Source organism: Homarus americanus, unplaced genomic scaffold, assembly GCF_018991925.1.
Source record: "Homarus americanus isolate GMGI-L3 unplaced genomic scaffold, GMGI_Hamer_2.0 scaffold39155, whole genome shotgun sequence".
In the NCBI taxonomy this organism is placed as follows: domain Eukaryota; kingdom Metazoa; phylum Arthropoda; class Malacostraca; order Decapoda; family Nephropidae; genus Homarus; species Homarus americanus.
In genome coordinates this window covers 8,860,501-8,873,126 of record NW_024737042.1, presented here as the reverse complement: position 1 = coordinate 8,873,126, position 12,626 = coordinate 8,860,501, and the positions used below count along the sequence as shown (strand labels likewise).

The window sequence follows — 12,626 nt, the reverse complement described above, 5'->3', positions numbered from 1 at the left end:
CGCTTAGTATTATTATTATTATTATTATTATTATTATTATATTGTTGTTGTTATTAGTGTTATTATTATTATTATTATTATTATTATTATTATTATTATTATTATTGTTGTTATTATTGTTGTTGTTGTTATTAGTGTTATTATATTATTATTATTATTATTGCTATTATTGTTGTTGTTGTTATTAGTGTTATTATTATTTATTATTATTATATTCTTATTATTATTATTATTATTATTATTATTATTGTTGTTGTTGTTGTTGTTATTAATGTTATATTATTATTATTATTATTATTATTATTATTATTATTATTATTATTGTTGTTGTCTATTATTGTTATTATTATTAATATTATTATTATTATTTTTTTATTAATATTTTTTTATTATTATTAGTGTTATTATTATTATTAGTTAATAGAACTTTTTATATCCATTCAACCACCGACTCTGCTCGTGTGTGTGTGATTTTTTTTTTATTGGGCACTCCCTACATCCTAGTGTAAGGTAAAGCGCAGAAGGTTTACAGCGCCCAACAGGGAAGCATGCTAAGTTCATGCTTGCCTTATGTATCATGGGTTAAGGGCGTAGAAGCCTGAAGAGTCGAGGGCGTAGGCCTGAAGAGTCAGTGGTTTATGTCCAAGCAAGTTATTGGAAGCTCCAACAACTTGTCCCTGAATACGAATTCGCGACTTTCGACTTACAGCAGGTACCTACTGTGCTGCTAGGTGAACAGGGACGAAGGGGACTAGGAAGTGTGTCCAAACAACTTCCGCCGGCCCGGGAAACTGTGTGTGTTTGAGAGAGAGAGAGACAGAGACTTACGTTGCCTTCTCTTCTCTCACTCTGACACATAATACCTTGACGTGTTATGTACTTCGTGTCCCCTCACCCCCTCTCAGAACAACAACAGGTGAATAATACCCGGCTTCCTGATGCATGTGTTAAGCGATGGCTCTTGTGTCCAATGTTGTGCTTCTCTTCGGCTGGATTTGACTCTTACTAGCTCAGGTTTGGGGCGAAACGTGAAGTAAATAGTGAATGATTTGCCCTGAGGGAGAGACCTGGTGTGTGTGTGTGTGTGTGTGTGTGTGTGTGTGTGTGTGTGTGTGTGTGGCCCAGCTAACAGATGGTACACGATGGATGTGGTTGGTCACTGGTGTTGCTTAGTGGCTCTCCCGCGGGTGGTGGCTGGACTTGCAATGTTCTGATAATTTATTCACGTACGTGTTGTGTGTCTCCTTGTGTGGTGCTGAAAACCTTTTACTCACGACGACCAATGGTATTTATTTGTTCCTGTTTTACGAGGAACTGTACACGACCAACGGCGGGATGTAACTTGGTATAGATATGTTCAAGTATTAGATCATGATGCAAGGTAGGATGTTATCAGATATCCTGGACAACAATTTATTTTCTTCGTAGGATGGCCAAGGTATTGTTTTTGTCTTGTTTAGGGAAATCCCCCTTCCTCCTTTCCCTCCCTCCCTCCCTCCCTCCCTCCTCCCTCCCTCCCTCCCTCCCTCCCTCCCTCCCTCCCTCCCTTTCCCCTCCACAGGTGTGTCACGCTTCGGTGATTTGGTGTTTGCTATATCGAACACACACGTCATCGTTCGTTACACACCCCCCACAACCTCCCTACTCCCCCCTCACCCACCTCCCCACGCCTCTCACCCCCACTTCCTCCCCCACCCTGCCCAGCCCAGTTTGACTTATTCATATTAATTCCCTTCATACACGAGTACAGTCCGTCACTAAGGCATCTACCCTTAGGCCTCCACAGTGTTTATGATCCTCCCCCACCCCCTTGCCGTCCGTGCCTACAGTAGTTCCCGCTCATAGGTCATTGTAAATCGTCCGAGTAGATTTCTGTCGTTGTTCTTTTGTTTTTGTTTTGTTTTTTTAGCCACCGTGAATTACTTGTTTACATCCTTAGAGTGTTTATTGGAACTTTTCTCATCTGTGTTTGTGTTCTTCACTCACTCACTCACTCGCTCCTCATAAATGTACAGTGTGTGTGTGTGTGTGTGTGTGTGTGTGTGTGTGTGTGTGTGTGTGTGTGTGTGTTGTTACCACCTTCCACAAGGCCTCTCAGGCAAGCCTGGCTCCTCCCTCCCTCTTCTGCCCTCCACCTTCTGCCTCCCCCTCCCTCCTGCTCCCTCCACCTTCTTCCCTTCCTCCCGCTTCTCTCCCTTCCTCCCTCCTCGTCCTCCTCCCTCTCCATCCTTTTCCTCTCCATCCATCCCACCACAGTTAGCATTCACTCTCTTCCTCTCCTTTCTTTTTCACCTCTCCCACCTTCCTTCCGTCTTCCCTATCCTTCCCTCTCCCTCTGCCTCCTTCCTTCCCTCCTTCTACCCACCCTCCCTACCTTTCTCCTTCACCCTCCCCACCTTGCTCTCTCTCTCTCCCAACCTTCCTTACCTCCTCCTTCCCTCCCAAGGCTACAAGGTTCGTGCATGACTGAGTTTATGCTGCACTAATAGTTTGTTATTTATGTCAAGGTATCATGGGATCCTTCAGTCGCGCCACCGAACATCTCACCCCGCCCCGCCACGCATCGCCCCGCGCCCGCCACCCATCGCCCCGCCCTGCCTTGCATCGCCCCGTCCACTTGCATCGCCCCGTCCCTCATCGCCTGCCCCCTCATCGCCCCGCCCTCATCCGCCCTCTCCCCGCCCCCTTACCCGTCCTCATCCCCGCCCCCTCGCCCCGCCCCTCTTCCTCGCCCCACCCCTCCCCTCACTGCAATGCCCTGATTCGCCGTCCGCTCCGGTTTAGATTGCTAAGTTAGGTTGAGGTGTTCAGTCATCAGGTGAAATAAATTGAGATATATTGTGATCCCTTGTTAGCGGCTGTCTCCTCCTATACATAGTAATGTTATGAGGTGTATGTTATGTCAGTCTGCCCCCTTCGTCGTGTGTGTGTGTGTGTGTGTGTGTGTGTGTGTGTGTGTGTGTGTGTGTGTGTGTGTGTGTGTGTGTGTGTGTGTGTGTGTGTGTGTGTCCCCTCCACACCCCATTAGGCTATCCAGGTGAGATAACCCAGACGGAAATATGACGGTGGTAGTGCTGGTTTATTATGGAGAAGACACCTGTCACTGTACCCACCTGTCAAGTTCACATACACGCACACACCAGAGAGAGAGAGAGAGGAGAGGGGGAGAGAGAGAGAGAGAGAGAGAGAGGCAAAATATATGTTTTGTGGGTGTTGGGGTCCTTACTAGGTTGATGTACTAGGTTGTGATGGAGTGTCTGCTGGTGGAGGTTGTGATGGAGTGTCTGCTGGTGGAGGTTGTGATGGAGTGTCTGCTGGTGGAGGTTGTGATGGAGTGTCTGCTGGTGGAGGTTGTGATGGAGGTCAGCTGGTGGAGGTTGTGATGGAGTGTCAGCTGGTGGAGGTTGTGATGGAGTGTCTGCTGGTGGAGGTTGTGATGGAGTGTCAGCTGGTGGAGGTTGTGATGGAGTGTCTGCTGGTGGAGGTTGTGATGGAGGTCAGCTGGTGGAGGTGATGGAGTCGCTGGTGAGGTTGTGATGGAGGCCCTGGGGAGTTGTGATGGAGTGTCAGCTGGTGGAGGTTGTGATGGAGTCAGTGGTGGAGGTTGTGATGGAGGTCAGCTGGTGGAGGTTGTGATGGAGTGTCAGATGGTGGAGGTTGTGATGGAGCACAGAGGTGGGATGGAGTGTCTGCTGGTGGAGGTTGTGATGAGTGTCAGATGGTGGAGGTTGTGATGGGAGTGTCAGCTGGTGGAGGTTGTGATGGAGGTCTGCTGGTGGAGGTTGTGATGGAGTGTCAGATGGTGGAGGTTGTGATGGAGTGTCAGCTGGTGGAGGTTGTGATGGAGTGTCAGCTGGTGGAGGTTGTGATGGAGTGTCGATGGTGGAGGTTGTGATGGAGGTCAGCTGGTGGAGGTTGTGAGGAGTCTGCTGGTGGAGGTTGTGATGGAGTGTCTGCTGGTGAGGTTGATGGAGGTCAGCTGGTGGAGGTTGTGATGGAGTGTCAGCTGGTGGAGGTTGTGATGGAGTGTCTGCTGGTGGAGGTTGTGATGGAGTGGTGAGGCTGCTGCTAGTGACAGCTGCTGACAAGGGTGTCTGGTGAGAGCAGCTCAGTATGTGGTGAGTGGTGTCAACTCTCCTATTGTGTGTGTCGTAACCTGTGGCTTACACACACACACACACAAAACACACACACACAAAGCCGTGTTGCTACCTGTCGTCTATCTGTTTCTGTATGGCCACACAACCCGTCATGGACCAGGCCATACAACCGTCATGGATCAGCCATACAACCCGTCATGGATCAGGGCCATACAACCCGTCATGGACCAGGGCCATACAACCCGTCATGGACCAGGCCGCCTGACACGTCATGGATCAGGGCCATACAACCCGTCATGGACCAGGGCCACCCGTCAATGGGAACCAGGGCCGCCTGGCCCGTCATGGATCAGGGCCACACAACCCGTCATGGACCAGGGCCAACAACCCGTCATGGACCAGGGCCGCCTGGCCCGTCATGGATCAGGCCACACAACCCGTCATGGACCAGGCCTCTACAACCCGTCATGGACCAGGCCTATACAACCCGTCATGGACCAGGGCCGCCTGGCCCGTCGCGGACAGGGCCATACAACCCGTCATGGACCAGGCCTATACAACCCGTCATGGACCAGGGCCACAACCCGTCATGGACCGGGCCATACAGCCCGTCATGGACCAGGGCCCATACAACCCGTCATGGATCAGGGCCACAACCGTCATGGACCAGGCCTGCCACAACCCGTCATGGAACCAGGCCATACAACCGTCATGGACCAGGGCCACCCTGGCCGTCATGGATCAGGGCCTACAACCCGTCATGGACCAGGGCCATACAACCCGTCATGGACCAGGGCCATACAACCGTCATGGACCAGGCCTATACAACCCGTCATGGACCAGGGCCATACAACCCGTCATGGACCAGGGCCATACAACCGTCATGGACCAGGGCCACACAACCCGTCATGGACCAGGGCCATCAACCCGTCATGGATCAGGGCCATACAACCCGTCATGGACCAGGGCCATAGCCCGTCATGGACTGGGCCTGGCCATGTGGACCAGGGCCACCTGCCCGTCATGGACCAGGGGCCATACAACCCGTCATGGATCAGGGCCGCCTGACCCGTCATGGATCGGGCCGCCTGGCCCGTCATGGACCAGGGCCATACAACCCGTCATGGATCAGGGCCATACAACCCGTCTGGGGCCGCCTGGCCACGTCATGGACCAGGGCCGCCTGGCCGTCATGGACCAGGGGCCGCCTGGCCGTCATGGACCAGGGGCCGCCTGGCCCGTCATGGACCATGGTATCTTAGTGTGATCTAGAAAACACTTGATATGGCAATGAAATTTAATAAGTTTGTTTGCATTTTTAGATGTGTGTGTGTGTGTGTGTGTGTGTGTGTGTGTGTGTGTGTGTGTTACATTTATCCTATTCTAAGACAAAACACCATTGGGAAAATAGTAAGCAGTAAGATGTGTTCACCTCTACATAGAAGAGCAGAAGGCGAGTAATACCTAGTAACCAGTCGGTGGCGGTGGGGAGGCGCGGCGGCCACCCTGGTATTTGTGGCGGTGCTGGATACATCTTCACTTTTTGTGTGGGACTCGAGGAGCAATTTGTAGCTGGTCACGCTGTAGTGCTCCTTCTCCCTCACCCCCAAACTCCCCCTCCCTCACCCCAACACTCCCCACCACCCCCAACCCCCACCACCAGTATGACCATGATGGCCGTGTTGTTGTTGCTATTTTTGGGTCCTCAGGGTGAAGGGTTGAGGAGGTGAACTTCTTCCCAAGTGTGTGAGTTTACCTGGGTTTAACAGGTGTATGAATGTGTTAATTTTACCCTGATTTTATAGATATGTGTGTGTGTCCATAAGTGTACGTTGTGTAGTATAGTAGTGTACTGTAGCGTAGTACCGGTTGTAGTGTAGCGAAGCGCCTGGTACAATGGGTTGCATAGGCTTGTGTTGTGTAGCTTCTAGTGTCGTCGTGAAGTGTAGTGCAGTGTAGTATAGTGTATTCTGTGTACGTTGTAGGTTGTTGTGTTGTGTAGCGCCTCATGTGGAGGTATGCACGCATGTAGTTGGCCCCTGTTGTTGTGAGAGCTGATACGTGCTCCTCCTCCACCTCCCTGCAGCCCTCGTGTGTGTGTGTGTGGGGAGTAAGGAAGGGGGTTGTCCATGTAGGCTTCCCACGCATGCGCACTGGCTAAATTGAACGTGACGAGAGGGCTACATGAGTGGGAGACGACCAGGTATGTGTACAGACCATACAACAGGTGTGTGACACGACAGGTAAACACGAGGGTATCAGCTGATCGTGCCCTTATAACGCCTCTATAGCGTCTATCTCCCTTTGACTCGTCTCTCGTTTTGTGTGTGGGTGTATCTGTGTGTGTGTTTTGTGTGTGGGTTATCTGTGTCTGTTTTGTGTGTGGGTGTATTTGTGTGTGTCTGTTTTGTGTGTGTGTGTATCTGTGTGTGTCTGTTTGTGTGTGGGTGTATGTGTCTGTTTTGTGTGTGGGTGTATCTGTGTGTGTCTGTTTGTGTGTGGGTGTGTATTTGTGTGTGTCTGTTTTGTGTGTGGGTGTATTTGTGTGTGTCTGTTTGTGTGTGGGTGTATCTGTGTGTCTGTTTTGTGTGTGGGTGTATCTGTGTGTGTCTGTTTTGTGTGTGGGTGTATTTGTGTGTGTCTGTTTTGTGTGTGTGTGTATCTGTGTGTGTCTGTTTTGTGTGGGTGTATCTGTGTCTGTTTTGTGTGTGGGTGTATTTGTGTGTGTCTGTGTGTGTGTGTGTATCTGTGTGTGTGCTGTTTTGTGTGTGGGTGTATCTGTGTCTGTTTTGTGTGTGGGTGTATCTGTGTGTGTCTGTTTGTGTGTGGGTGTATCTGTGTGTGTCTGTTTTGTGTGTGGGTGTATCTGTGTCTGTTTGTGTGGGTGTATCTGTGTCTGTTTGTGTGTGGGTGTATCTGTGTGTGTCTGTTTTGTGTGTGGGTGTATCTGTGTCTGTTTGTGTGTGGGTGTATCTGTGTGTCTGTTTTGTGTGTGGGTGTATTTGTGTGTGTCTGTTTTGTGTGGGTGTATTTGTGTGTGTCTGTTTGTGTGTGTGGGTGTATCTGTGTCTGTTTTGTGTGTGGGTGTATCTGTGTGTGTCTGTTTTGTGTGTGTAATAATATATAAAATAATAATAATAATAATAAACGGTTTATTAATAGAGTTGCAGCCGGTGGCTGAAATATACAGACTTACATTTGATTTAGATATAATGATATAATATGCATTGAATACATTTACAGGGCTGTACAGTACATAAATTAGGAGTTGTTTATTATTTTAACAATAGAGTGTGTGTGTGTGTGTGTGTGTGTGTGTGTGTGTGTGTGTGTGTGTGTGTGTGTGTGTGTGTGTGTGTGTGTGTGTGTGTGTGTGTTTGTGTGTGGGTGTATCTGTGTCTGTTTTGTGTGTGGGTGTATCTGTGTGTGTCTGTTTTGTGTGTGGGTGTATTTGTGTGTGTCTGTTTTGTGTGTGTGTGTGTATCTGTGTGTGTCTGTTTTGTGTGTGGGTGTATCTGTGTCTGTTTTGTGTGTGGGTGTATTTGTGTGTGTCTGTTTTGTGTGTGTGTGTATCTGTGTGTGTCTGTTTTGTGTGTGGGTGTATCTGTGTGTTTTGTGTGTATCTGTGTGTGTCTGTTTTGTGTGTGTAATAATAATAATAAAATAATAATAATAATAATAAACGGTTTATTAATAGAGTTGCAGCCGGTGGCTGAAAATATACAGACTTACATTTGATTTAGATATAATGATATAATATGCATTGAATACATTTACAGGGCTGTACAGTACATAAATTAGGAGTTGTTTATTATTTTAACAATAGGTGTGTGTGTGTGTGTGTGTGTGTGTGTGTGTGTGTGTGTGTGTGTGTGTGTGTGTGTGTGTGTGTGTGTGTGTGTGTGTTTGTGTGGGTGTATCTGTGTCTGTTTGTGTGTGGGTGTATCTGTGTGTGTCTGTTTTGTGTGTGGGTGTATCTGTGTGTGGGTGTATCTGTGTGTGTCTGTTTTGTGTGTGTGTGTGTGTATCTGTGTGTGTCTGTTTTGTGTGTGGGTGTATGTGTCTGTTTTGTGTGTGCGTGTGTCTGTCAGTCTGTTTTGTGTGTGTTTGTGTGTTTGTGTGTGTTGGATAAAAAATGACTGCATACATTTTAAGCCCTACTGCTAATCGAAGGAGTATTGTAGTTTGCCCTTGTCCATCGGTTCGTCTAATCATCCGTCTACCCTCCTTCCGTCCCTCCGTCTGTCTGTCCGTTTCTCCCTCCTTCCGTCCGTCCGTCCGTCCGTCAGATCCTACTTCCGTCCCGACACTCAAAATTATTTATAGAATCGACACATAAAATAAATATCCAATGTAGATTAATAGTGTTTTGTTGTATTGCTTATAATGTGTTTTAAGGTCTACTAAATAGGTGTTCAAGGGGTGACCGGTTCATTTAGTGTTGTTTTAAACTTTGCATATTGGTGGGCAGGGTGGTGGTTATAGTCTTTTGGTTATATTAGTGCTGGGAAATGATATGGGTTTGGTGAGGTGAGGTGAGGTTAGACTGGGTGAGGTGAGGTGAGGTTAGACTGGGTTGAGTTAGGTGAGGTGAGGTGGTGAGGTTAGACTGGGTTAGGTTAGGTGAGGTGAGGTAAGGTGAGGTTAGGTTAGACTGGGTAAGGTTAGGTGAGGTTAGACTGGGTTAGAGTTGGGTGGTGAGTAAGTTAGACTGGGTTGGGGTGAGGTAGGTGTGGTTAGACGGTTGGGTGGGGTGAGGTTAGACTGGGTTGGGTGAGGTGTGAGGTAAGGTGTGGTTGACTGGGTTAGGTGAGGTGGGGTGAGTAGGTGGTGTGGTTAGACTGGGTTGGGTGGTGAGGTAAGTGAGGTTAGACTGGGTTAGGTGAGGTGAGGTGGGTGGTTAGACTGGGTTGGTTAGGTGAGGTGAGGTGAGGACTGGGTTAGGTGAGGTGAGGTGGGTAAGGTGGGTGGGGTTAGACTGGGTTGGGTGGGGTGGGGTAGATTAGGGTGAGGTGAGGTAAGGTGTGGTTAGACTGGGTTGGGTGGTGAGGTAGGTGAGGTTAGACTGGGTTGGGTGAGGTGAGGTGGTGAGGTTAGACTGGGTTGGGTGGTGAGGTTAGACTGGGTTAGGTGAGGTGAGGTGAGGTGAGGAAGGTGGGGATGAACTGGGTTGGGTGGTGAGGTAAGGTAGGTTAGACTGGGTTAGGTGAGGTGAGGTTAGACTGGGTTGGGTGAGGTGAGGTTAGACTGGGTTAGGTGAGGTGAGGTTAGACTGGGTTAGGTGAGGTGAGGTGGTGAGGTAAGGTGAGGTTAGACTGGGTTAGGTGAGGTGAGGTAAGGTGAGGTTAGACTGGGTTAGGTGAGGTGAGGTTAGACTGGGTTAGGTGAGGTGAGGTTAGACTGGGTTAGGTGAGGTGAGGTTAGACTGGGTTAGGTTCGGTTGGTGCAGGGAAATGGTGTTGGACTGAACACCGTCTTGTTGATCTCGAGTCTTCAGATAACACACCGGGGGTTAACCTTCGTTATCTTCAATGTCATCAGGAATAAACCTAAACAATACACTTCTCTCACTGTCTCTCATAAACAGGATCATTTCTAACCTCTACTTATATTCAGTAACTTGAACCACCTCTTGTTAATGTCCTTTGTGGGATCACCTGAAGGTTATGACTCCTCCCGGGGCTATTTCACCTGAAGATTAGACACCCTCAGCTTATTTCACCTGAAGATTAGACCCCCTCAGCTTATTTCACCTGAAGATTAGACACCCTCAGCTTATTTCACCTGAAGATTAGACCCCCTCAGCTTATTTCACCTGAAGATTAGACCCCCTCAGCTTATTTCACCTGAAGATTAGACCCCTCAGCTTATTTCACCTGAAGATTAGACACCCTCAGCTTATTTCACCTGAAGATTAGACCCCCTCAGCTTATTAAACACCCTAACACCACTACCTAAGAGGGGGTCAACTTAGGTTGGGTTAGTTTAGGGGTAGCGTTAGGGTGGTTTAATTAATTTCCAGGTGAAATAAGCTCTCGGTGTCTAATCTTCAGGTAGAACACTTGGAAGGTTAATCTGCAGGTGAAATAAGCTCTGAGTCTAATCTTCAGGTGGTATAACTTCAGTGGGTGTCTAATCTTCAGGTGGTCTCCTATTCTAAATATAACTACTAAGTATCTTCCATATTTAACTCTTATACAACTTTTTTGTATTTTACAGTAGCTACGTCCTCCTGCCCCCCCTCCCCTTCCTGCCCCCCTCCCCTTCTCCTGCCCCCCCCCCCATCCTGCCCCCCTCCCTCCTGCCCCCTTCCTGCCCCCTTTCCTCCTCCTGCCCCCCTCCTCCTGCCCCTTCTCCTGCCCCCCCTCCTCCTCCTGCTCCTCCCTTCTCCCTCCCCCCTTCCCCCCCCTCCCTCCTCCTGCCCCCCTCCCTCCTCCTGCCCCCTCCCTCCTCCTGCCCCCTTCTCCCTGCCCCCCTCTCTTCCCTCCCCTCCCCTGCCCCCCTCTCCTCCCTGCCCCCTCCTCCTCCTGCCCCCTTCCTGCCCCCCCCTCTCCTTCCCCTCCCCTTCCTGCCCCCCCCTTCCCTCCTCCCCCCCACTCTTGCTTATAATATTTAAAAAATAATGTTATGGTATTCACCCTTATCATCTATCAGTCCTTCAGTTCCCCGAAATCTCTCTCTCTCTCTCTCTCTCTCTCTCTCTCTCTCTCTCTCTCTCTCTCTCTCTCTCTCTCTCTCTCTGCCATAGTGTAAACTGCCTCGAATGTTGGGTAATTTTTCAGTGGGTTGTGGTTGTGGTTGTTCTACACCTGCGAGATGAATGTGGTTGATAGGTTGTTGTGGTGGCTGTTGGCTGGTTTGTTGGTATGTAGGCGGGGGGAGAATAATGGGGAGGTGGTGAGTACTGTGGCAGGAGGGGGCAGCAGGTGTTCAGACGCGTTGGCCGTGACATGCTTTCTTCTCCCTCTTCTCTTGCTCCTGTCTCTCTCCCACCCCCTCTTCTCTCCATCTCTATCCTTGTTCTTCTCTTCTCCTCATCTCTCCGTCCCTCTCTTCTCTTCCTTTCTATTCCCCTCCATCTCTTTCTTCTCTCTCCTCTCCTTCCTCATGCCTCTTCCTCTCTTTCTTTCATCTTCTATCTCCCTCTTCTCTCTCTTTCTTTCATCTTCCTATCTCCCCTCTTCTCTCTCTTCTCCCTCTCCCCCCTTTTTCTCTCTCCTCCTCTCTCCCTCTCTGCCTCCCACACCTCTCTCTACCTGTGAGCACCTCTGCCCCCTCTCTCCCTACGTGTAAGGTACGGCAGGTGAGAGGCAGTGACGTGTGCTCAGCGTGTAGGTGGGAGGCACCTGAAGATTAGCTCCCCCAGGCTATTTTGCTTTTAGATTAACGACCGTAACGCTAACCTAACCTAACCTAACCAAACCACCGTAACGCTAACTAAACCTAACCTGCTACACCACCGTAACGCTAACTAACCACACCACCGTAACGCTAACTAACCACACCACCGTAACGCTAACCTAACCACACCACCGTAACGCTAACCTAACCACACCACCGTAACGCTAACCTAACCACCACCGTAACGCTAACCTAACCACACCACCGTAACGCTAACAACCACACCACCGTAACGCCTAACCTAACCACACCACGTAACGCTAACCTAACCACCGCATTCTTCTACCACCACCGTAACGCTAACCTAACCTAACCGAACTAAACCTAAAATACAAACAGAAGCCAAACCTGGCGCTAACCTAACTAACCTGGCGCTAACCTAACTAGCGCTAACCTAACCTAACCCAGCGCTAACCTAACCTAACCTGGCGCTAACCTAACCTGGCTAACCTGGCTAACCCAGCGCTAACCTAACCTAACTGCGCTTAACCCAACCTGGCGCTAACCTGGCGCTAACCTAACCTAACCCAGCGCTAACCTAGCAAACTGGCGCTAACCTAACTAACCTGGCGCTAACCTAACCTAACCACTAGCGCTAACCTAACCTAAACAGCGCCTAACCTAACCTAGCGCTAACCTAACCTAACCTAGCGCTAACCTAACCTAACCCAGCGCTAACCTAACATAACCCATCACTAACCGAACCTAATTTAATCTAACCAAGCTTGACCTATCGTTAAGTTAATCAAACCAAATGTAACCAAACCTAACATAAACCTAACCAAAACTATCACATGGTTAACCTAACGTAACCTAGCAAATCGCAACCAAATGTAACCTAAATTAACTCTATAACTAAACATAACCTGAGACAGTAAAACCCACCAACGAACCTAACTTAAACTAATCTAGCTACTTTATTTCCCCCCTTCTCCAACTCCCCTGCCTCGGTAGCGTTAGGGTGTTTTAATCAATAGTTGAATTATCCTGGAGGGAGGAGGAGGGGAGCTAAACTACAGGTAATTTGAAGGCGTTGGTGTTGCCATCAGAAGTCTAGACGCTTCAGCTTTTTATATCTCAGTGAGAAAGAACTTGACACTTTTGCTTTACACTGTTGCTGCTTAA

General features: G+C 48.9%; 1 protein-coding gene across 1 annotated transcript; it reads left to right on the top strand.

The window, feature by feature from the left end:
* The first annotated feature begins 4,371 nt into the window (after positions 1-4,371).
* Positions 4,372-5,367, top strand: LOC121872793. The gene has a single exon (XM_042375850.1). The coding sequence runs from the start codon at positions 4,372-4,374 to the stop codon at positions 5,365-5,367; it is 996 nt and encodes a 331-aa protein (XP_042231784.1).
* Positions 5,368-12,626: the final 7,259 nt, after the last annotated feature.